A 26,214-nucleotide genomic window follows, 5' to 3' on the forward strand; every position below is an offset into this window, starting at 1 on the left:
GTTTCTGCTGTCCCTCACCCTCATCCCTGTTTGCATATCATAAAGGTTCTTTAACAATAGAGTATTGATTACACAACAAATAATCCAATATAATATTAGGCAACTTTTATGTGTGCATGCTTCAAATGTGTTTAAAACCCTTTATAAATTATTCAACTCAGCAATAGGAAACAGATGATCAGAATAATGGATACAGCTACATAACCCTACACTAATCTGCATTTTTATTTGACAGATATTGTGAAAAAATCATGTTGATTTAATGCGAAATTATTTGACTAAATCATACTAAATCATAAATATAACAGAAATAACAGAAATTAGGAGAGAAAAAAATCACACTTAAACTTGATAATAAAGAATTAGTTATTGATAATAAAGTTCACCAGCACTTTTCTACAACCTTCCTGTTCCTGAAGCGCTTTTTTTAGTCGAGAAATACATAGCCTATATAACCGATCACTATAAACGCTCGTGTCGAGAGAGAGAGAGAGAGAGAGAGAGAGAGAGAGATGGTGTGTGCATGTAAGTGTAGCGTAAACTCCTAGATCCTGTTTCTGAACGGACTTCTAACCTGGAACTGTGTCAGCTTTAAGTTTAAGTTCTTACTATGGATATATATATATATATATATATATATATATATATATATATATATGTTTATTGAGAAGTTCAGAAAAATTATTCACAGCGCATCTTTCTTCTGTCTGTGTTTATTGCTATCGAATGGTACGTTATAAATATCCTTTGAAATAACACGAAAAATCAGTGCGAGTTAAATCTGCCATGTTTCTTATTTGTTAATTTGTTAAGGGGCCATTCCTAACAGCAGGATATTACTTTAAAGGCCTTTTTTTCATGGTGTTAAATATTTAGTGCAATCTTTTGTCCTAGTTGATCTTCCTCATAAATATTATATTTGATCTTGATCAGGGTTTTTTTCTGTTTCAGGTGTGTTTGGTGATCCAGATGAAGTGAAGTCAGTGTCAGTGACTGAGGGAGATTCTGTCACTCTAAACACTGATGTTCAAGTACAGAGAGATGATCTGAAACTGTGGACGTTTGGACCTCAAGACACTCGAATAGCTGAAATCATTAGAAGGGACCAAATAAACTTTGTATCTGTCAGTAATGATGGAAGATTCAAAGACAAACTACAGATGGACAATCAAACTGGATCTCTGACCATCAGAAACATCAGAACTGAACACACTGGACTTTATGAACTATCTATCATTAGAAGCAGAGGAACTTCATACAAGAGATCCAATGTTACTGTTGGTGAGTAAATGATTCTCATGATGATTCAGACTGTTATAATACTCAAAAATAAAACTTCTCCTGATTAATCTGGATGTTCATAAGTATATAACTGACAAAAGTGTTACCAAAACCCATTATCTACACTTGGTTTATACATAAATTGTGGTACTTTCCTCAAGGAAATACCAGTGCTTTTACAAGGAATCAAAACAATAGTGTTGTTTTAGGAGCAATGTTAGACAAGCTGAAAACCCACATTTAGAGAAAATAGAGATTAATATTAAAATAATGTTTAGATGAATAAACTGTCATGACGACGTAATTGCAGAAAGTTATGAAGAAATTCCTTGCGAACACTATGTTGACACATTTATTGACCTGCATGTTTGAAAATCTTACTTACAATGTCTTAAGATATCATTGATTGTTCCTTAAAAACATTTTAGTTTTTACATTATATTTTTTCAGCTCGTCTGCCCACTCCTGGCATCATCAGAAACTTTCATCAGTTCAAAATCCTTCATCATCATTGTCATCCTCATCAGAGTCCAGATGTTCACTGGTGTTGAATGTGAGTGATGTGACTCTCTCCTGGTACAAAGGAATCAGTGTATTGTCCAGCATCAGTGTGTCTGATCTCAGCATCAGTCTCTCTCTACCTCTGGAGATTCAGTGTCTGGATGATTCCTACAGCTGTGTGGTGTCTTATTCATTCACCAACCGAACTACACACCTCAACAACACTGATCTCTGTCACACATGTCCAGGTACGTCAGAGTAATTCAGTAGATTTTGCTGGATGTTAATGATTGTAAATACTGCAGGGAAACACAACTGTTGTGCTATTTTATCTTAATGAGCTTTAAAGATTTTGTTTAAAAGTGGGATCTCGAGTGTCTTAGTTTATGATAATGGTTTATATTGAGTTCTGCAGTGTTATATAATGTCTTGATTGAGTCATTGAAAGACTATAACATTAATATAAATGACTGTTTTCTCTTCATTACAGATGCCATTCAGCCGTCACTTCTTATTCCAATGAAATCAGCTGGTTTACTGATACTGGTCATAGCTGTAGTTGTGTTGGTGAAATACTTTCACTGCAGGAACTGCAAACAAGCAACACAAGAGGGCAAGTATTACCTTATTCATTCAATAAAATGATACTTTCTGGGTCAAAATAAAGTGTTGAAAAGACGTGCTGCAATGTATGTTAAAACTACATATGAAAACAGACGGTTCACTTTCTTTAAAGCAGCACTCAGTAGCTTCGGGACTTCTTCGCTGTATTCTCGCTTTTTGCTCGCAGGTTTCTCTCTAGAGCTCCCCCCACAGCTTCGGAATAGATATTTGACAACACTGTCGTAAAAATTCGTTGTTGATTCTCAGACACCAGAGGCTATAGATCAACGACATCAAAGCAGATGGGACGTTCTTTAAAACGTCTTCTTCATTCGGGTTCGGACAGCGTGAGGGAGCGCAATAATGACAGCATTTTAGCAGATTTCTTTTGGCCGTAAAGCAATTGTTTACATCGCGAGACCTGATATCATGCGAGACTTCCTGACGCAGCGGCCGGCGGCGCGCCGGCTCAAAGTTGCAAGTGCGTATTTTCCGCTCACGGGCACCAGGGGGGTGCGAAACGACCACCATTCAACCCGAAATAAGTCATATAACCATTCCAATGACTCCGAAGCTGTTCAGTTAAGGTAAAAAAAGTTACTTAGTTCACTTTTAAGTAATTTAAACTTCAAACTGGAAACATGTTCCACTAGATGGCAGTACATCCCATTCAAAGGAAATATTGCTTTATTGACTCATATCTGTTGATCAGAGCACTGAACTCTCCTCACACTGATCCACACGTGTTTGTGTTTGTAGATCTGACAACCACAGAGTCTGAATACACACAGATCATCTACTGTCTTCAGATGGGAGATCTGCCACAGGTCAGTAAAGAAATCATTGTAAATGTGACAGACATTAATCTCACAATGATGCTGAATAGAAGACCTGTTATACTTCCAAACCCAGTTATCTTATATGAATAGAGGGTGAGAAAAAACTAGTTTTGTTGTTTGTCTTAATCTCAGTCTATTACAAGAGGAGTGTTTACACTGACATTTTAATTACTTTGTCATGTTTGTTGAGGCATAACACGGAATTTGTCAAATGATTTTTTTCTCTTTGTCTGACAGAAACCATTGCTGGATGTGGCCAGAAGAACAAAGACAGTTGTGAACTATCAACACATACCGTGAAACAGATGTCAGGAGAATATCACTTAGATCCAGAGTAGGAGTCACTGAAGTATATTGTCTTTGTATTGTTGATTTGATATTATATTTAATATTACCAATTGCATCAATCTCTTGGTTTTTTTTATGTCTAAAACATTTTTTTCTGTGTTTGAAATTCTCAGCCAGCATCTTTGTAATACATTATGTTTGTATTAAACAAACACCACCAGAGGTTACAGACAGATTTAAAACCATATACCAGCGATTTTTTGCAAAGTTCAAAGACACACATCTAGTGCTTATTTAGAAAAACATTTTAAAACCATAGGTAACGTAAGGTTTGCTTTATTATCCCCAATATGTTTCACAGCCAGCCGTAAACCATACAATCAACAAAACAAGCACAACAACACACAAGGAAAAAAGGAGGAAAAAATGTCTTCCATAAATAATTTACCTAGAATAATTTAATAAACCACGGCAGCTGGTTCAAAATAATTTTTTTATCTATTAGTCCGAAAAAATAGCACATAATATCTATGAGTAGAAGGAAGCCACTTAAAAACATTCTGCAAGGGATGAGTGGAATCTCTATGGAATGGTGGGCTTTCTTACACACAGCATCCACATGAGCCTCAAAACTAAAGTCAACTTTTCAACTCTCCGCATCACACCATCTCTTTGTGCGGCCCTATGAAGACAATCTAGCACAGATGTCATGGGTGACACATTGCACCAGTAAAACTGCAGCTGCTTGTTGAAATATAGTGTGCTGAAAATAAGCAAACAAAATTGTATAAATCAATAAATATAAATGAAACCTATTTGTTTAAATATCTAGAGGATTGAATGGTTGCATGTTCTCAGTGTAAGTGTTTTATAGTGAAATATTACAACAAAACGCTCATTATTTTGGTACTTATTTCTATTTTGCAGTCTTGCACAAGCATTTTTTTAATGCACAGATTGAATGCGAGAAGCTTCATGCACTGTGGCACATTACCTGCTCCGCTCAGAATGAGGCGTGCTGTGGTGTTTGGTCAGATGTGGTACGGGTGTCTTGTCTATTATTAGAGATATGAGCAGAAGGTGCTGGAAACACTGCATGTGGGTGAAGGGCTGCATACAAACTCACGCCCTGCAACTTAAAGAAATAAATGTGTTGCATTACTTCAAGACAACATAACTCATCATATGTAGGCCTATACATTAAAAGAGAACAAATAAGAAGGAAGAAGCTAGAAGTGAGAAAATATAACTGGAGGAAACTCTTACATAAACATGTAAGTCATGTAAGTCATGAAAGGCTGCATTGAGGATGATGGCTGACCTTGTTACATTCAGTGAGAACAATGAGTCAACAACAACAACATTTATTTATAAAGCACATTTAAACACAGTATAGATTGATCCAAAGTGCTGTACATAGTACAAAGCAGGTCTACACTATAAAACAACAACAACAACAATTGCAGGTTCCCAAAAGCTAAAGAATAAAAATGCGTTTTAATAGAGGATTTAAAAAGGTCCAATGAAGGAGGAGACCTCACATGATAAGGGAGACCATTCCAAAGCTTGGGCCCAGCCACAGAAAAGGCCCGATCACCCTTTAATTTGTAGCGACACAGAGACACATTTAAGAGGAAGTGACTGGAAGATCTAAGTGCCCTAGCAGGACAATATGACACTAATGTACCTTGGTGTACGGCCAGACAACGCCTTATATACGAACATAAGGATCTTGAAATCAACTCTGAATTTAATGGGAAGCCAGTGAAGGGATGCTAAAACAGGAGAAATATGATCCCTCTTTTTAGACCCAGTCAAAAGTCTTGCAGCCGCATTCTGAACAACTTGCAATCGAGAGAGTGAAGATTAAGGGAGACCAGAATTAGAGATTAGACTGAATACAATGAACAAACTCTGAATATTTGTATTACATTTCCTACAATACAACATGCTTGTGTGCAGATGCTTTTGTAAATAAGAATTGGCAGACTATGAACATTATGGATGGTATTCAAAAGAACGTCCTTTTAATGTATCATTTGAATTTCGGAATAGTGCTCTCCATTATACACACATGCACAAACATTCACCACACACACTTCTTTTCAACTTAACTAGATTTCTGTACAGGAAGTAGTGGCCAACCAAAACCCAAAGTGTCAGAAAATCTCTTGATAATGTGAACTAGTGGCTATAGAAGTGAAATGACATCAACTATTCAATATATAAGCTTATGTAACTTTTGTACACTGATTTGACATCTCAGATATTGTATTTTAATGGCCTTTTGGGCTGCAGGATGTGATATAAGCTGTAAACGCAATTTCTTTGTCAAAATGCCTAAGCAGCAGCTTTGCGATGTGTTTGATATGCAAATAATAAAAAAACTGTTGTATTTGGTATATTAGAAACTGATGTGACAGGAAAAATGTTTACATTCAGCTGTTAGTTATAGAGCTGTACTCTGAAGGATTTATTCATTTTTCTGAAAGGAAAATGACAGGAAGGAGTTGAAGAGCTTATAGCCTACTAGAAGAGCAACAACCACAAGTAGAGCAAAGTGAACATAATCATGCAAAAAATCTGCACTATAACAGTCCCAACTCAGTCTTCGTCCTGTTTGCGTCGCTGAAAGAGCTGACTTTCCTCTAATGCTATAGTTACTGTAAAGACGTCTCAAGCACTGAACTGAAGACACAGGCAATTATGGGACGACCCTGAGGGGAGGGGAGGGGCGGCGCTGCGGGCGATGTTTTCCAGACGAAGTAACTGAAATCTGGAAGGCTGAAATTGAAATCATGAAGTAGAGTTTGGGGTTCTGTATGTCTTCTCTTTTTTCCCCGCAAAACTGATAAATAAAAATACTAATAACTTATTTGAAAGGATCTTTTAGACATAGGATTAGGCTACTTGAAGATTTATTTACATAGATTTGAGAAAAGCGGATCGAAATGGTCTTAACGCATTGTTGGATTTCATCAATCAAACAAACTCATTCTAAAACTCAATTCTCTGTTTTTTGGGTGGCTTGGACATAGGGAATTGTGAATATGATTCATAAAGCATTTTTCTTCGGTCTGTGGATTTGGTTCTCACGTGGTAAGTGTTTTCATTTTTATTAAATGTGGTTCACTCCCAAAACTTGCTATTTTATACCTTTTCACACAATAAATGCATTGTATTTTGGCATTTTCAATATTGGAGGAGGAATTGCGAAATGTGTAGTAAACTGAAAATCCAACCAACAAAAAGACTTCAGGAAAAAAAGGCATGCTCGTGTCTACAGGTAGGCTAGATCCAGGTAGAGTTAAGAGAAATGCCCTCAGACCTGAGAAAAGATAAACTTATGCTGTAATGAAAATCCTACAAATAGTGTCATTAAAGAATGTTGGGAATATAATTATTTTCAAGGTAATGGATTTGGATGGGTAATGTTTTAAAAGGATTTGTAAAGGCTAAAGCAGAAGAATTAAGATTAGAGAATTTCCGTTTTAACTCCCCTTCCCCTATTAGTAGTATCCCTATATGGATGTTTCCAAAAACTGAGGTAGATTTAAACATAATGAAATAAAAGAATGGGAAGAGTGAGAGAAAGGACATATGTGACCCTGTACCACAAAAATCTTATGTGTAATTTTTTTTAAATTGAGATTTATACATCATCTGAAAGCTGAATACATAATCTTTCCATTGATATTAGGCATGTTAGGATATGACAATATTTGGCCGAGATACAACTATTTGAAAATCTGGAAACTGAGGGTGCAGAAAAATCGAAATATTGAGAAAATCGCCTTTAAAGTTGTCCATTTCTATTGGCGATTGTGCTGCATCCACTCACAAAAATATTTTTTTTATATATTTAAGGTGGGAAATTTACAAAATATCTTCATGGATCATGATCTTTACTTAATATCCTGATGATTTTTGGCATAAAAGAAAAATCGATAATTTTGACCCATACAATGTTTTGTTGGCTATTGCCACAAATATACCCGTGCGACTTAAGACTGGTTTTGTGATCCAGGGTCACATATGGCAAGTCAGTACATAAGAAGTGAATATTTTAATTATTAGATATTTATACATATCGATCCAAAGACGAAGAAGTTAGGGTAGGCATTGGCATTCACATACCAAAACTAAATGTAAGTATTGGGAAAAGATTATCCAAACAGTTGTCAGTTTACACGGCAGAGATGATGGCGATTATTGTAGGGTTAAAGTGGGTGGCGGAAGTAAAACCAGATAGAGTGGTTTGTTGTGTTGACTCTATAGCAGCCCTATACAGTATTCAAAATATTAAATCTAACAGAGAAGATTTAATGTTAGAAATTCATCAAAGTTTATTTAGATTGCGAAAGCTGGCAGGATAGGTGGGACATAGTGGAAGGAAATATTTTGGTATACAGAAATCTCTCAATACACAGGGTGTGATCAGAAGGAACAGAAGGGAGCAGATAGTTTTAACCAGACTGAGGTTTGACCACACAGGGTTAAATAAAACATGTTCGGTAAAAGTCAATTAGATGAATATTTGGAGTGCAAAATTACAGAAAATGCAGAGCATATACTGTTACATTGTAAGACATATAGAGAAGAGATGATTAAATAAAAAATAAAAAAGATAAGTCAGGTAGGAAGAAAATGGAAGGGTGTATTGGGAACAACAGGAGGGGTAGAGGATACACAGAATTAATATTGTGGAATAAAGAGTATAGGGGTATGTTATAAGATCTAGGGATATACATATATATGTAATATTAAAAAAGTTATATAGGAACGTTTTTATTTTTTATTTTTTTTAAGTAAAGTAGATCATTACCCATATTGCATACTCCGGTACAGTAGGTGGCGGTATGCACCTGATAAGTCGTGGATGCCATAAAACTAAAAGAAGAAGAAAACATGTTTGAATATGTTCATCCTTTGAGCTCAACAACATCTGGAAAACATCCTCTGTGAAAGAGTAAACAACTGACTGCAGATCAGTTCCAGAAGAAATGGTGTTGTTTTTTAACAAACATGTTTTTTTATAAAGGTATATTATTTTGGGCGTGTGTTTGACTTAGTGAACTGTGGAAACTGTAGGCTTTTGCCATATCATTTTCCAGATAACCTCAACCTTCATTTCCAAAAACAAAGGTAACTTTCAGGGTATGTAAGTAGCCATAGCAACTTACTCTCTGAACTTAACCTTCTCCAGAGCAGGTTCTGTTTCAGGGTTAGTTTATTTCAGAGGTATTCAGCACATGATGAGGCTCCAGTGAGCATCACAGATTTCACACAGTACTATATGATATCGTTATATATTATAACATAACATAAAGCAACCTAATTTTTCAGAATAAAAGATAAGATTTAAAATATAGCAAAACCGCCCACTAGGTGACAATATGCACAAAGAATGTAAATTGCCAATAAAGAAGAAGTTGGCGCTATTCTTCTTAGCATCCATTTCCATGGTGACTCCTGGATTTGGATCTTGCCACTCAGTTGATAATATCTTTGTGTGGTCACCGTTAACTCTTGAGCTTCATACTCCTGAACTTACTCCAGACCACGGTTTTGGACCTGGATACCTCAAGTATGCAAGGTTTAGGTTAATCAACCGAGAGTTAGGATATATTTGACAGTAAGCTAACCTTACTGTCTGGAATAACCCCCAGGATGGTCATGTAAAACTGATGCTAAATACAAAAAAAGTCTCTCACACTGATCCACACGTGTTTGTGTTTGTAGATCTGACAATCACAGAGTCTGAATACACACAGATCATCTACTGTCTTCAGATGGGAGATCTGCCACAGGTCAGTAAAGAAATCATTGTAAATGTGACAGATGCTGAATAGAAGACCTGTTATACTTCCAAACCCAGTTATCTTATATGAATAGAGTCAAGTCAAGTCAAGTCAAGTTTATTTGTATAGCGCTTTTCACAATACAGATTGTATCAAAGCAGCTTCACAGTATTAAATTTAAATAATACAACAAAGTTTGTTTCAAGAGGAATTTATTGATTGATAAAATTAAATTAAATATCCCCAAAATATCCCCAACTGAGCAAGCCAAAGGCAACAGTGGCAAGGAACCGAAAAACTCCATCAAGTGACCTAATGGTGTCCTAAAACTCCATCAGGTGACCTAATGGAGAAAAAAAACCTTGGGAGAACCCAGGCTCAGTCGGGGGCCAGTTCTCCTCTGGCATTTATGAGCTAGAGGCCGGATTGTAGTTTGAACTGTGGGATTATATGAATGCCTGGCTGAAGAGATGCGACTTTAATCTAGTTTTAAACTGGGAGAGCGAATCTGAGCAACGAACAGTATCAGGAAGACTATTCCAGAGTTTTGGAGCCAAATGTGAAAATGCTCTCCCTCCTTTGGTGGTTCTGAATATCCTAGGTATGACCAAAAGCCTTGAATTTAGTGATCTTAAAGAGCGCGATGGATTGTAGGGCGACAGAAGATCCGTTAAATAGACAGGAGCTAAGCCGTTTAGGGCTTTATAAGTCAGTAGCAATACCTTGTAATTAATACGGAACTTTATAGGTAACCAATGCAGTGATGATAAAATCGGTGTTACAGATGGTGGACAACCAGAATGCCTATTACCGCCGCGCCAGCTGCCGCGGCGAAATCACCGCGGCAAAAATAAACCAGCCGCATTTCAAAGTCGTTCCCGAAATGACCGCCAGGTGGCGCAAAGGGACATTGTGCAAAACAGCAGCAATTGCCGTATTTTAAAATGTAAGTGGGTTAAATATAAAACCCTAAGCCTAATAGGCATATTTTTCATATATATAAATAGGCCTATTAGGCTACAACAGAATAGAACCAAAGATAGAATCAATTTTAGAACTGAAAAAATAGAATCAAAAGTTTAAAATTGAGACAATATTAGGAGCAATGACGCTGAATATTTTTACTATTCTATTGAGGAATTAGATAAATGAAGAGCTCTCGTGAGCGATACAATTGCATAGTAATTTATAGTGATTTCAAAAGCAGTCCTTAAAAAAAAAATACATGGAGTAGTGTGGCATAATTTTTGAGAGATTACGCGGAACGCGTTTTAGATAAGATCCTGGTTTCAATGCCCTTATATAGGCTAGGCTACTGCTTTAAAAAATGTCACAACGCGTTTTGAGATTGTTTTGAATTAAAAATTGAAGTTTAAAATGTAGTGTTTTGGCACACCAGGTCGAGTGGCGTTACGCATTGTTCAAAAATCAGGTTTTATTCTGGCATGTTGAATTGGCGTTAGAATTTTTTTTAGATTTTAGATTTCGTTAGATTTTTTTTCTCATAACAGCTAAAATAACTTAATATATGCCTTGTCTTAATATGACTTAATATAGGCAATAGGCATATAATAGCCTATATAATAAATTAGCAAAACTTGGCCACTAAATATTTAATTTTCAATTATTTTAATTATCACAATTAAAGTTTTAATTTTATTAAATTGAACAAGCAGCATTTAATCAAATATTCTAAAATATGTATTATTAATAATAATGTTATTTCAACATAATATTTCGTTTTTTCGACATAATATGTGCGTGCAACAAGCAAGATGTGTATTTGTAAATCCGGTGATGCGTGCATAGATTTTTATCAATAAACCAGTGTTTTCTGACAGTGTCGACTGCAAAGATGAAGTTGACGATCGCCATATTTGTAGTGAACGCACCTAGAGAGAAATGCACATAAAGACATAATCAGAGAGTAGCCTTTTTCTTTTCGTTTTGAATTATTTCGTTTGAAGACATTTCAAGCTTTGTGTATTTTATGTATTTATCATGTCTGTGTGAGGCATACGCTGAGTTTCGTTAAGTTAGGAGGATGAGATGCGCTCCAGCTGACGTGCAATGCAAGTGACCGCGCGGGCGCCTCCATGATTAGTGTCTGTTATATTTGCTTCTCTTACTTATCTCTTAAATCCAGCAATTGGTTGATGAAAAATTGATTAAAATTAAGATACAATTTATAGAAAACGAAATTCACTTTAAAGAAAGGTTTTCTACTAAACAAAACTTAATGAAGTGGTCAAAATCATGTCCGACCCACTCCATATCCATCTCTCGATATAATGCATCCTATCTTACTCGTGCTGTTCACTTTTCATATTCAACATAGATGGAAAAAAATAACATTAGAATATTTTAACAAATATGATACTAAATGAGATTATTTAATGGCTACAACAGTATAGTAGGCCTATAGACTCTATTTGTACAAATTGCTGCACATTAATTTAATTAAATGAAACCTTGTAACGAATTCACACTGTAGGGTAGACTGTGTACAGTTGAGACACCTTAAATAACTTGCGTTCGCAGCAAGCACAAGTTGTGATTTTTGCTGTGCACTTGCATATTAGTGTCAGCTGGGAAGGAAATATAGAGACCAGACCTCTTGGAACTTTAATTGAATACATAGCGTTGGTAAAGCATACTGAAATTACATCCCTACAAATGTATTAGGCCCTACTGAAAATAAATGTATCGAATTTAAGCAAAGTAGCCTAAATGTTAAGACTGTAAGCCCTTTGCTTTTTTCGTAGCCTATAAAGGATTCTTATAGCCGACTTTGTGTTAATTTAATTTGTAGAGGATTTTTTTTAACTCAAACATTAACACTGAAATAAATGAAACTAAAGTATTGTAAATTTTTTGGCACACCACGACGAGTGGCGCTATGCATTGTTCTAAAGCCAGGTTTTATTCTGGCATGTTGAATTAGTGTTCGACAAACGCGGCGGCGCGTTCTTATGAATGAAGAGCGCTTCTCGCTCGTGTGAGCGAACACACACTGGAACGTTAGGCCATGTCGCAACGAGTGAATCGTGGCCGAGTGGTTGAACTTACGTTACGATCATTTAGATGACACGGGTTCGAAACCCGAACTAACTTAGCCAACTGATATTTTTATATTAGCCTATTAATGCATTGTATAGTCAAGTCAAGTTTATTTGTATAGCGCTTTTCACAATACAGATTGTATCAAAGCAGCTTCACAGTATTAAATTAAAATAATACAACAAAGTTTGTTTCAAGAGGAATTTATAGTCTATTGTTGATGCAGAGAGATTTGTCTATAGTTCTAAAACATAGTTTTTTGCTTATAGCCTATTTACAAAATAAAATCACCATGCATTTCCATTTTACACCAAAGAACAAATATTATACAATGACTTTACTTCTGTAACCTATAATAATTCCAATCGTAATTTCAAAAGCATATATATATATATGACGTTTAAACGACAAACAATAAAATCAGAACCAGTATTCTGTTGCGTTCATGGTTCCAGTGGCAGTAATGCATCCACGGCTTTTCAAAATGTCACAAAGCGTTTTGAGATTGTTTTGAATGAAATGTTGAAGTTTATAATTAAGTGTTTTGGCACACCACGACGAGTGGCAAACTCTTTGTTTTGTTTTGCAAACTCAGCTAGCCTGTGGGGGGTTTGGAGAAGGCAATAGTTGCTTTATCGTGGGGGTGCAGGACAGAGGTGTTAATGTTCCATCTTTCATATGGAGAGTGTCGGAGCCAGCCTGAGCCTGATGAGCAGGCAAAGGCAAAATTCTAAGGATTAATCTCAAAATCTCCAAAAGTCCATAGCCTATGTACAGTAGGCCCTATATCTTATTAAATTTTATATTGTAGTTTTATTGATTGTATTTAAAGGTTTTCCACAAACAATTTCAATTTAGCAGCTCTTTAATTCGCGACCCACCTCGTTTTATTGTAAGGTGAATTCAGCAAGGCATGTTGTATCTTTGAAGGAACAAAAGCTATTTGTTACAGTTTTTTCTACGTGATTTGTGTGGATGACACACAGCGACATATACAGTATTATCAGCTGTATGGTGTGTTTTTTTTACGCTGAAATGCTTAATTTCGAGAAAGACCCGCCGCGCGCAGTGAGGGAGACCAAACTAACTAAAAATATATCCAGCGCGAGAGAGGCAAAGAAAAACGCCTGTTCTTAATTTATGTTGCTTTGAACTTTTTTCGTTTTGTACCGTTTTAATCTTTTAATTTAGCTGCAATTTCTTTGACAATAGAAATTTAAAATGTTGCAAGAATAAGATTCCGTGTTTCTTATTTTGCATCACAAAGGGAATAAACTATCGATGCAACCCTGTTTAAATAAATAAACTGTCCCGACACCTTATTCATAGCCTACCTTGAAATGTGCGATGGGTTTTCAAACTTAATTAATTTTCTTTTACATTTTCATTGTTTATTTTTTAATTGAAAGCAATACTGTATTGAAAGTATTTTCTGATTTGTTCGATCTGTTTTGAAAAATGTCTTCCGTTGCTATGGCCGGGTATCACTGTCAGTCATCTCAATCTCGTGGATGATTCACATAGTAGCCTAACTGCAAGTCCTGAAAATGTTTTAATTTTACGGTAAATTATTTTAATTTATTTCACTGTTATGTTTCAGTTAATAAATCTACAAACACATTAAAATAACACGAAGTAAATGACAAGTAACCTATTGACATAGCCTTTCTAAATTATAGAAAAACTGGGCACACAATGTTAACGTGTGTCTACTTTTTTTAAATTTAATGAATTTGAATTCGTTTAACCACAAGATTTATCTTGAATTTATCTGTGACCTCAGCCAGAGCCGGATTAACGCAAAGGCAAACTAGGCACGTGCCTAGGGCCCGATTGGCGGGATGGGGCCCAGACAGAGGGACAAAAAAAAAAAAAAAAAAAAAAATTGTACAAATGTCCTATCTACAATTTATTTCAATATTTATTAATTAACTAAAAATAGTGACGATGTTTATCTTAACCATAGACTGTTACATTACTGCAGTTAAACCAATTAATGTGTCCGTTACAAAGCGGGTGCCGGCTTCTGAAAGTATGTGTAACGAACATCCATCAGGTGCTGCGAGGCAAAAGCCTAATAAGCACACAAAGAAGCACAGCTCATAATGCAGGTGTGTGAGTTGTCGTCATCTATTTTGGAGTGATTGCAATGTATTCTAAATATAAACTTGTACTGTAGATCAGCGTCATTTCTGGAAAAATCATTCACCGCTTTATTACGAGTTTAAAAGAGCGCGAGCGTCATTAACGTGCCCAGACGCGACGCTTTGAATTTGCGCGTACAATGAATAACATCGCGTCGGGAGCTGACTAGTAAAAAAGCTACAAAATTAAAAGACAAGACGTCTGTATTCTAAGTTAAAAAGCCAACACACTCACTACAACATTTTTAAATGTTTTAAATAAAGGATCTCATATCTATGGGTCTATCTTCTAAATTCTGCTGATGATTAGATTATACCCTGACATTACGCCAATAATATCAGTTTATATATATTTTTCTGCTCAGTAGCGATCGTGTCTTTCTCTTCCACTTGATTTGTGTATAGCATATTTAAGGTAGCAATGCAATATAAAAGCACTTATGCTCATCTACTGAAGTGGGATTCTGGAACTGTGAATAAATTGAATAAAACAGCAAAATAACAACAACAACAACAATAACATCTTCATTAAACAAAAAAGAGATTACCTTAGATAAAGTTTGATTAATATGTACATACAGTACCGGTAAAAGTCTGGACCCATTACTATTTTTAATGTTTTTGAAAGAAGTTTATTATTATGCTCTACAAGCCTGCATTTATTTGATCAAAAATACAGAAAAAAACAGGAATATTCAGCAAGGATGTGTTAAATATATAAAAAGTGATAGTGAAGACTTTTTTAAAACAACTTTTTAATAATAAAAAATCCTGAAAAAAAGTATCACAGGTTATAAAATAAATATTAAAGGAGAAGTTCACTTTTAAAATGAAAATTCTGTCATCATATACTCACCCTCATGTTGTTTCAAACCTGTATGAATTTCTTTCTTCTGCTGAACACAAAGGAAGATATTTAGAAGAATGTCAGTAACCAGACAGTTTTTGGGTCCCATTGACTTCCATAGTATATTTTTTTCCTACTATGGAAGTCAATGGGACCCAAAAACTGTCTGGTTACTGACATTCTTCTAAATATCTTCCTTTGTGTTCAGCAGAAGAAAGAAATTCATTTCTAACATTTGATAATAAATCAGAATATTATAAAGTTTTCTGAAGGATCACGTGACACTAAATTCAGCTTTGCATCACAGAAATATAAAGTATAGTAAAATAGAAAACCATTATTTTAAATTTTAATAATATTTCACTATATTATTTTTCTGTATTTTTGATCAAATAAATCCAGGCTTGATGAGCATAAGAGACTTCTTTCAAAAACATTAAAAATAGTAATGTGTCCAAACTTACTGTGTAAGTAAAAATATACTGCTTTTAAAATTAAATGTTGTATAAATAAAAAGGTTAGGAATCATATTTGCTTCAAGTGTTTTTTTATTGGGGGTGGGGGGCCTCCAACATGAATTTTGCCTAGGGCCTCCTAATGTCTAGAACCGGCCCTGACCTCAGCTCAGATTACTGCCGCGGCAGATTACGTCATTAAGAGAATAAACTGACACTTTTCAAAGTCTGTGATTACAGCGCCACTCAGCGGTAAAAGGCAGCAAATACACATCCCAATTTTGCCGCCGCGGGAACGGCGGCGGTAAAAGTCTCATTCTGGTTGTCCACCATCTGTATATGATCATATTTTCTTGATCTCGTAAGAACTCTAGCGGCGGCATTTTGGACTAACTGTAGCTTGTTTATTGAGGATGCAGGACAACCAGCTAATAAGGCATTACAGTAATCCAGTCTCGAGGTCATGAATGCATGAACTAACTTTTCTGCATCAGAAACTGATAGCATATTACGTAGCTTAGCAATGTTTCTAAGGTGGAAAAAGGCTGTTTTTGTAACATATGAAATATGATTTTCAAAAGACAGGTTGCAATCGAGTATAACACCCAGGTCTTTTACTGTAGCGGATAAAGTAACAGGACATCCTATGATGTTAAAGTTGTATTGTGCGAGGTTTTGTGGGCGGTTTTTTGAACCGATAAGTATTACCTCTGTCTTGTCTGGATTTAATAAAAGAAAATTACGCGTCATCCAATCTTTTATATCTTTAACACACTGTCAATTTGGAAAATTTAGCGTTTTCATCCGGCCTTGATGAAATATATATTTGAGTGTCATCAGCATAACAATGGAAACTAATTCCATGTTTCCTTATAATATTTCCAAGTGGCATCATATATATTGAAAATAACAGAGGGCCTAACCAGGGCCGGTTCTAGACATTAGGAGGCCCTAGGCAAAATTCATGTTGGAGGCCCCCCACCCCCAATAAAAAAACACTTGAAGCAAATATGATTCCTAACCTTTTTATTTATACAACATTTAATTTTAAAAGCAGTATATTTTTACTTACACAGTAAGTTTGGACACATTACTATTTTTAATGTTTTTGAAAGAAGTCTCTTATGCTCATCAAGCCTGGATTTATTTGATCAAAAATACAGAAAAATAATATAGTGAAATATTATTAAAATTTAAAATAATGGTTTTCTATTTTACTATACTTTATATTTCTGTGATGCAAAGCTGAATTTAGTGTCACGTGATCCTTCAGAAAACTTTATAATATTCTGATTTATTATCAAATGTTAGAAATGAATTTCTTTCTTCTGCTGAACACAAAGGAAGATATTTAGAAGAATGTCAGTAACCAGACAGTTTTTGGGTCCCATTGACTTCCATAGTAGGAAAAAAATATACTATGGAAGTCAATGGGACCCAAAAACTGTCTGGTTACTGACATTCTTCTAAATATCTTCCTTTGTGTTCAGCAGAAGAAAGAAATTCATACAGGTTTGAAACAACATGAGGGTGAGTATATGATGACAGAATTTTCATTTTAAAAGTGAACTTCTCCTTTAATATTTATTTTATAACCTGTGATACTTTTTTTCAGGATTTTTTATTATTAAAAAGTTGTTTTAAAAAAGTCTTCACTATCACTTTTTATATATTTAACACATCCTTGCTGAATATTCCTGTTTTTTTCTGTATTTTTGATCAAATAAATGCAGGCTTGTAGAGCATAATAATAAACTTCTTTCAAAAACATTAAAAATAGTAATGGGTCCAGACTTTTACCGGTACTGTATGTACATATTAATCAAACTTTATCTAAGGTAATCTCTTTTTTGTTTAATGAAGATGTTATTGTTGTTGTTGTTGTTATTTTGCTGTTTTATTCAATTTATTCACAGTTCCAGAATCCCACTTCAGTAGATGAGCATAAGTGCTTTTATATTGCATTGCTACCTTAAATATGCTATACACAAATCAAGTGGAAGAGAAAGACACGATCGCTACTGAGCAGAAAAATATATATAAACTGATATTATTGGCGTAATGTCAGGGTATAATCTAATCATCAGCAGAATTTAGAAGATAGACCCATAGATATGAGATCCTTTATTTAAAACATTTAAAAATGTTGTAGTGAGTGTGTTGGCTTTTTAACTTAGAATACAGACGTCTTGTCTTTTAATTTTGTAGCTTTTTTACTAGTCAGCTCCCGACGCGATGTTATTCATTGTACGCGCAAATTCAAAGCGTCGCGTCTGGGCACGTTAATGACGCTCGCGCTCTTTTAAACTCGTAATAAAGCGGTGAATGATTTTTCCAGAAATGACGCTGATCTACAGTACAAGTTTATATTTAGAATACATTGCAATCACTCCAAAATAGATGACGACAACTCACACACCTGCATTATGAGCTGTGCTTCTTTGTGTGCTTATTAGGCTTTTGCCTCGCAGCACCTGATGGATGTTCGTTACACATACTTTCAGAAGCCGGCACCCGCTTTGTAACGGACACATTAATTGGTTTAACTGCAGTAATGTAACAGTCTATGGTTAAGATAAACATCGTCACTATTTTTAGTTAATTAATAAATATTGAAATAAATTGTAGATAGGACATTTGTACAATTTTTTTTTTTTTTTTTTTTTTTGTCCCTCTGTCTGGGCCCCATCCCGCCAATCGGGCCCTAGGCACGTGCCTAGTTTGCCTTTGCGTTAATCCGGCTCTGGGCCTAACACAGATCCCTGCGGCACTCCATAGTTTACTGGAGTTATGATCGATTTTTCTCCATTTAAATAGACAAAATGGTAGCGGTCAGATAGGTATGATTTGAACCAGCTTAGTGCTTGTCCTTGAACACCAATATAATTTTGTAGTCGATCTAAGAGTATTGTGTGATCTATAGTATCGAACGCAGCACTAAGATCAAGTAAAACTAGTATTGAGATACAGCCTTGGTCAGAAGCTAAAAGTAAATCATTTGTGATTTTAACGAGCACAGTTTCAGTGCTATGATGCGGTCTGAATCCAGACTGAAACTTTTCATAGATATCATTTTGTTGCAAGAAAGAGCCCAGTTGAGCGGACACCACTTTTTCTAATATTTTAGACATAAATGGAAGATTTGAAATGGGTCTATAATTTGCTAGATTATTATGATCTAATTGTGGTTTCTTAATGAGAGGTTTTATAACTGCCAGTTTAAATGTTCTTGGAACATGACCTAGAGATAAAGACGAGTTAATAATATTGAGGAGAGGCTCTTCCACTACAGGTAACACTTCTTTCAGTAGTTTAGTTGGTATAGGATCTAATAAACATGTTGTTGTTTTAGATGAAGTGATAAGTTTATTTAACTCTTTTTGTTCTATAGTTGTAAAGCACTGTAATTGTTCTTGCGGGGTGATAATTGAAGCTGAATTATAAGGCGCGATTGAAGATTGAACGTTTACAATTGTGGTTCTGATGCTTTCTATTTTCTCAGTGAAGAAGTTCATGAAATCATTACTACTGAACTGTAACGGGATATTTTGTTCGGGTGACGTCTGTTTATTTGTTAGTTTAGCCACGGTGTTAAATAAAAACCTTGGATTATTTTGGTTGTTTTCTATTAGTTTGCGGAGGTGCTCAGCCCTGGCCGCTTTTAGGGCCTTTTTATAACGTGACATACTGTCTTTCCACGCGATTCTAAAGACCTCTAAATTAGTTTGTTTCCATTTACGCTCTAAAATACGAGTTTCTCTCTTTAAAACATGCGTAGTATTGTTATACCATGGTGCTTTATTTTTCTAATAGAGGGCAAGAAAATAATAGTTTTGTTGTTTGTCTTAATCTCAGTCTATTACAAAAGGAGTATTTACACAGACATTTAAATGTTTCAATTTTGGAGAGGCAAAACATATTGAATAATTGGTCTTCTTAACCATTAAGCAACATTAAAAAAAAACATTAGAGAACATTAGAGGTCATGCTTGATGATTTTGGTCCACTGAGAAGAACGGTCTCATACGAGTCATTCTTTAGGTAATCAGATGGTTGCCCTGATTCACCGAAAAGAACCGGCTCATAAGAATCATTCGCTTGGGAGTGGGACTACACTGTTCCTGCTTTAGATTCAGGAATGGTGCACCGTTGAATAATTGTTGCTGCAAAATTGTTGCCATTTTAGTACGGTGTTCCGACATTTGCATGAACGAAGAACCGCTAACAAAACCACTCGTCATTAGGCTCAAGGATATTTTGTTTAATATAAACAGTTCTCAGTTACAGCCAATTCAACAGTGTTTTAGTTATAGATCAGATTACTTGTGAAATTAATGTTTCTCTCCATCTCTAGAAACCATTGCTGGATGTGGGCACAAATACAGCTGTGAACTATCAACACATGGTGAAACTCAAAAAGCAGATGTCAAGAGAATATCACTTAGATCCAGAGTTCTCGTAGGAGTCACTGAATTATATTGTCTTTTGTATTATAGATTTGATATTTGTCATGATCCTGGTCTCTCTTCCTCTTTTCTTTGTCTCCCTCTTGTGGTCACACTCTCACTCGCACACACTATTACACACACACATCCATTTCTCCGCTCATTATCTCTTTCAGCTGTTTCCCACTCACACACACAATCACGCACACACGTCCACTCCTCCGCTCGTTACTTCTCACCTGTTCCCTTTTACCTCTTGATTGTTTCTGCTTCTTATTCTCTCTTCCTAACCCTGTCCTGTTGTCGGATTATTCTATGACCTCTCGTGAGAAACGTCAGCTCTCAAATCTTGTCCAGTCCTGTCCAGTCCAGTCCTGTCCTGTCTTGTTTGTGGATAGAGAAACCTTTAATTCTACTGTGAGTAATACTGCCATCAGACTGTGAATTATCCAGCTGTGCCTGTTTGCAGAGTACCTGTTCTGTGCCTGCTCACTGCTGCTCGCCCTATCTGCTGTCTCACATCTCCTGACTGGCTGAGTGCTTCTCTGGGTTCCTGCCTCTGTCCCCGTGGAGGTTGATGCTGTTTTTCTTATGTACCAGTCGTCTGGCAGTTTCTGTTCTGGCTCTGACTTAAGCCTGTGATTTGTGTTCAATTATTGAGGACTATTTCCTTTCTTCATTAAAGACTGTTAACTGCATTCCGCCCTGGTCTTCCATCATTCTTACCATAACAATATTATATTTAATATTGCCAATTTTTGTTTTAAATGATTATTTCATAATTTTTTGTATATTTTTATTAGTTACCTGGAACGATTTGCACCAATCTCCTGTTTTCTTTATTTTGACATCTAATAAAACGCATTTAATTCCCTTTGTTTAAAATCTCTGTGTTTGAAATTCTCAGCCAGCATCTTTGTAATACATTTATTTTAAATTAAACAAACATCGCGAGAGGTTACAGACAGATTTAAAACCAATTATTTCCATAATGGGCCTCTGCAAATTCCTGCAATTATCAAAGACATTCATTAGTGAAAATTTACATAGAAAAGTAAAAACCCACATAAGGACACAAGTTCTGTGTAATCACCCCCTAATGGTCCTGCCTTCACAAAAAAAGTTATATTGTTCTTGATGTAGGACTGCACGCGACTTTACAGTTCCCACTGGATTTCATCCTCTGAATTTAAGTCTGAACCTCGTTGTCGGTCCATCAGTCGTATTTTCCATTGTTTCCACAACTCCATTGTTGATTCGAATAGCAGACGACTGTTACTTCACGCACCGCAACAGATGGTGGTTGAATAAAATTCTGTGTGGAGTCAACCAATCAAAATGTGGCATGAACTCAACCAATCAGCATGTTCAGTGCCCAAGTCTAACCCCTGAAAGTTCCTGAACTTTGAAAAAGTACTACCTCGCGAACAGGGACTTTTGGAGGGGGAAATATTTACCCAAAGTCATAAGTCTTCCCCAAAGAGTTTGGAAACATTTAAAAGCATATGAATGTTGTTCCTGCAAGAAAAACAAATGTTAGTTGATTAATTAAAGTTGATTAATTAAACAATCCATCACATGCTTTAGTATGGTTTCACTTTATATAGTGCAGATGTTTTTCGTAGGCAAATAACACTCCCCACATCACACCATCTCTTTGTGCGGCCCTATGAAGACAATCTAGCACAGATGTCATCAGTGACCCATTGCACCAGTAAAACTGCAGCTGCTTGTTGCTGAGACGCTGAACAAAACATCAGATCTCAGTTTCCGCTCGGCTGCCTGAAGATCGACGAGCTGACATTTGTTCTAAATTTTTAAAAAAAAATTGTGATTAATGAAGGCTTATACATCTGAAGCAGCAGAAATAATGGTCATGCTGTCATTTACTGGTCACATGCTTCTCGAGAGTGTTTAGAGAATGTGGCTTGTTACAGTTAGTCTGTTACAAGCAGTGTTGGGGAAAGTAACTTTGAAAAGTAATGCATTACAATATTGCATTACTCCCAAAAAAAAGTTATTAATTGCATTACTTAGTTACTTTTTATGAAAAGTAATGCGTTACATTACTTTTACGTTACTTTGTCTCACCTGGACTGGGCTTGCTTGTTTTTTAATAACAAAAAAAAAGTTATATTTTTAGGCAAATGTTAAGGTCCTTAATAAGTGAGATTAAATGCATAAAGTATATTTGTGTAATTTAATATAGTTAAAGTTTTGCGTAAAATTCAGAGATTGCATTTTACTGTTTTTATTCATTTTGAGGAATACTGAAATTTTCGTGCAAATGAGATGAGTAAATGCATGTTCACATTTAGTCTAGAACTATAATAACCATCATGTTTACACAGCGCTCACACACAACACCTCCTTTATTTCTCTCAACATGGGGACAGGAGAGCTGTCAGTCAATAAATGTAAAAAAGTAACTAGCGTTACTTATTTGAAAAAGTAACTTAGATATTTTGTTGTAAATTGAAAAAAAATTTGTTACTTTACTAGTTACTTGAAAAAGTATTCTCAAGTTACTTGTAATGAGTCACCCCCAACACTGGTTACAAGTCAGATCTACCAATATAAAACACAGAAATCAAGAGTTTAGCATTTTTTATCTAAACTTTAGGAATAAGTCATATGCCCTTGGCACACATTCCAGACTCACTCTCAAGATAAAAACATCAATGTAAAAAGCTTTTTATTTACAAGAAGCAATAAAGTTCTTCATGTGCTCACCAGTATAAATCAGTAACATCATTAAAGCATAGTTTAGATAAAGAGCATCAGTGAGTCACAGAAGCAACCAAAACACCCCGAAATAATGATTATTTCGTTTTGTGGCGAGCAGGACGAGACCGAGGACCGTGGGAGAACAGTGCGAGGCCGGTGGCATGATTGATAATGAGCGACACCTGCGTGACGCACCCATCTCGTATCTCTCACGGAGGAGCGGAAGCATAAAAGGAGGAGCGACTATTGTGAAGGATGAGAGAGGACCAGGCCTGGACTACTTTATTTGATGTTTTGTTTTGTTATATGTGACAGCAGTCGTCTGTGAGGGGCTGCTGTATTTACTTTACTTTACTTTTGTTTTGTATTTGTTTTATTTTGTTATTAAAGTCTTTGAATGTTTGCCGGTTCTCGCCTCCTTCTTCCCATAACATCTAACTTTGCTAAACATTTGTTTTAGAATAAATAATAAAAATCTACAAATCAATCACATTTAGACTCAAATGAATGTGTGTTACTGTAAAAAATAGTTGATGACACATGCTCATTTCATGTATTAATGTATTCAGGTTGCACAAATTGCAAATTGAGCCATTTTTTCCATGTTATATTCAATAAATTGACTTTTTAGGCTTAGGAGAAAGTTTTGAGTGATATACAGTGTGCTGTATTTCAAGGGGAAAATAGATTTTTCATGATTTGACCACTTTAAAATTCACAACTATTAAAAAATATGGTTGCATGGTTCTCAGTGTTAGTCTTTTATAGTGAAATATTACAACAAAATGCTTATTATTTTCGTACTTATTTCTATTTTGCAATCTTGCACAAGTATAACGCACACAGATGGAATGTGAGAAGCTTCATGCACTGTGACACATTACCTGCTCTGCTCAGAATGAGGCGTGCTGTGGTGTTTGGTCAGATGTGGTATGGGTGTCTACTACTGGAGAAATGTACAGAAGGTGCTGGAAACACTGCATGTGGGTGACGAACTCACGGCCTGCAACTTAAAGAAATAAATGTGTTGCATTACTTCAAGACAGCATAACTCATCATATGTATAGCCTATATTAAAAGAGAACAAGCTGTTCAGATGACCTTTTACCAAAAACTATGTATAGATACTGTAAAAATGACTGGCTAAAGACTTGAACAGAACAAACACACTCACGTTACGGAAAATGCAAAGAACTGAGCTGAGAATTGAAAGAAGCGGAAGCTAGAAGTGAGAAAATATAACTGGAGGAAACTCTTACATAAACATGAAAGTCATGTAAGTCATGAAAGGCTGCATTGAGGATGATGGCTGAACTTGACCTTATGTTACCTTTAGTGAGAATATTTGTACTACATTTCCTACAACACAACATGCATGTGTGCAGATTTTTGTAAATAAGAATCGGCAGACTAGGAACATTATGGATGGTATTCAAAAGAACGTCATTTTAATGTGTCATTTGAATTTCGGAATAGTGCTCTCCATTATACACACATGCACAAACATTCACCACACACACTTCTTTTCAACTTAACTAGATTTCTGTACAGGAAGTAGTGGCCAACCAAAACCCAAAGTGTCAGAAAATCTCTTGATAATGTGAACTAGTGGCTATAGAAGTGAAATGACATCAACTATGTCATTTCAGATTAAAACACCTGTCAACCAAACTGACTGTGTGATTTATTAGCTAAGCAGCAATGAAGACCGGATGTGCCACCGGATGTGCCAATACGCATAGTGACATGTGCCATTGGCTTCTGTGCGACAGATGCCATGTCACTTAATGTTAATACCGCCTCTCGCTGCGCGGCGCTGAGCTGCGCGTCCGGTGTGCGACCCCCTTTAGGCTTATACCTGGTGTCATTGTCACTTACTGTGCTAAGCTATCAGGCATCAGTAATATGCTGTCATTTCAGAAATATTGCTATCAGTACTAGGCCTATATGGTGGCTGCTAGTGCAATGTTATCATATATATATATATATATATATATATATATATATATATATATATATATATATATATATATATATATATATTAGGGTGCATCAAAAAACACAATTCTTGAATTTTGATATGGCTGGGTGCTAAAAGTGTTCCAATATATGTAGAAACAACACATGCAAAATATTTTTCACCAGTCCAAAAACCAGTCTTATGGATATTTTTTTAATTGAGATGTATGTATCATCTGAAAGCTGAATACATAATCTTTCCATTGATGTATGGTTTGTTAGGATAGGACAATATTTGGCCGAGATACAAATATTTGAAAATCTGCAATCTGAGGGAACAGAAAAATCTAAATATTGAGAAAATCGCCTTTAAAGTTGTCCATTTCTATTGGCGATAGTGCTGCATCCATTCACAAAAATAAATGTTTTATATATTTAAGGTGGGAAATTTACGAAATATCTTCATGGAACATGATCTTTACTTAATATCCTAATGATTTTTGGCATAAAAGAAAAATCTATAATTTTGACCCATACAATGTTTTGTTGACTATTGCCACAAATATACCCGTGCAACATAAGACTGGTTTTGTGATCCAGGGTCACATATATGCTTTTTACTTCAGCTTCTAGTATTTTGCACATGCTGTCCTCAGCAACTTGCTGTAGTAATCAAGTGTTTATACTATCTGGTTGCATTGGGAAAAAAGTTCTGAGTTCTGTAATGAACAAACAGAAAATAGTAATAATTATGAATGAGTCCTGCAATGTTTGCATCTCAATGAATACGTCTCTGTTGAAAATCTGTTTTAAACAAAATCTAAAATAATTTTTTAAATAATCAATAATATCAGCGATGCAGTACCTGCAGTGTGACAGAGTTTGTTGTTGTCCAGATGTGTGGTCTGGTTGCTGATGGGATTGTAGATCACACAGCTGTAAGCGTTGTTATCCTGATATTCCACCTCCAGAGGTAGAGAGAGACTGATGCTGAGATCAGACACACTGATGCTGGACAATACACTGATTCCTTTGTACCAGGAGAGAGTCACATCACTCACATTCAACAATGAACACACCAGTGAACATCTGGAAACTGATGAACGTTCAGATGATGGACAGTTTGAAGAGTTACTGGTGATGACAGGAGTCTGTAGAGGAGCTGGAAAACATGGAAATATTTCAGGTCAGGAGCAGCATGTTCATTTAATAATCATCCCAGCAATCACAAAACATAAACATCTGTATATCTCCAACCCTCAAT

At 35.7% G+C, this 26,214-nt stretch overlaps 1 protein-coding gene and 1 long non-coding RNA gene across 2 annotated transcripts in view; one reads left to right on the forward strand and one right to left on the reverse strand.

Moving 5' to 3' along the window:
* Positions 1-21,149, forward strand: part of LOC309475629 (SLAM family member 5-like) — a 40,380-nt gene extending 19,231 nt beyond the window's left edge. Inside the window, exons 5-8 of the mRNA XM_082138499.1 lie at positions 2,377-2,395; positions 9,255-9,322; positions 20,174-20,320; positions 20,998-21,149. Of these exons, the coding sequence (XP_081994625.1) occupies positions 2,377-2,395; positions 9,255-9,322; positions 20,174-20,281 (195 nt within the window). The 3' untranslated portion in view covers positions 20,282-20,320; positions 20,998-21,149. The remainder of the gene's footprint in view (positions 1-2,376; positions 2,396-9,254; positions 9,323-20,173; positions 20,321-20,997) is intronic.
* LOC309475696 overlaps positions 1-26,214 on the reverse strand; it is a 55,957-nt gene that overhangs the window by 24,122 nt on the left and 5,621 nt on the right. Inside the window, exons 3-5 of the long non-coding RNA XR_014197782.1 lie at positions 25,816-26,112; positions 23,876-24,000; positions 21,374-22,073 (exon numbers count right to left, since the gene is read on the reverse strand). This is a non-coding gene — a long non-coding RNA (uncharacterized lncRNA). The remainder of the gene's footprint in view (positions 1-21,373; positions 22,074-23,875; positions 24,001-25,815; positions 26,113-26,214) is intronic.

Source organism: Leuciscus leuciscus (assembly GCF_965113295.1).
Source record: "Leuciscus leuciscus genome assembly, chromosome: 15".
Lineage (NCBI taxonomy): Eukaryota > Metazoa > Chordata > Actinopteri > Cypriniformes > Leuciscidae > Leuciscus > Leuciscus leuciscus.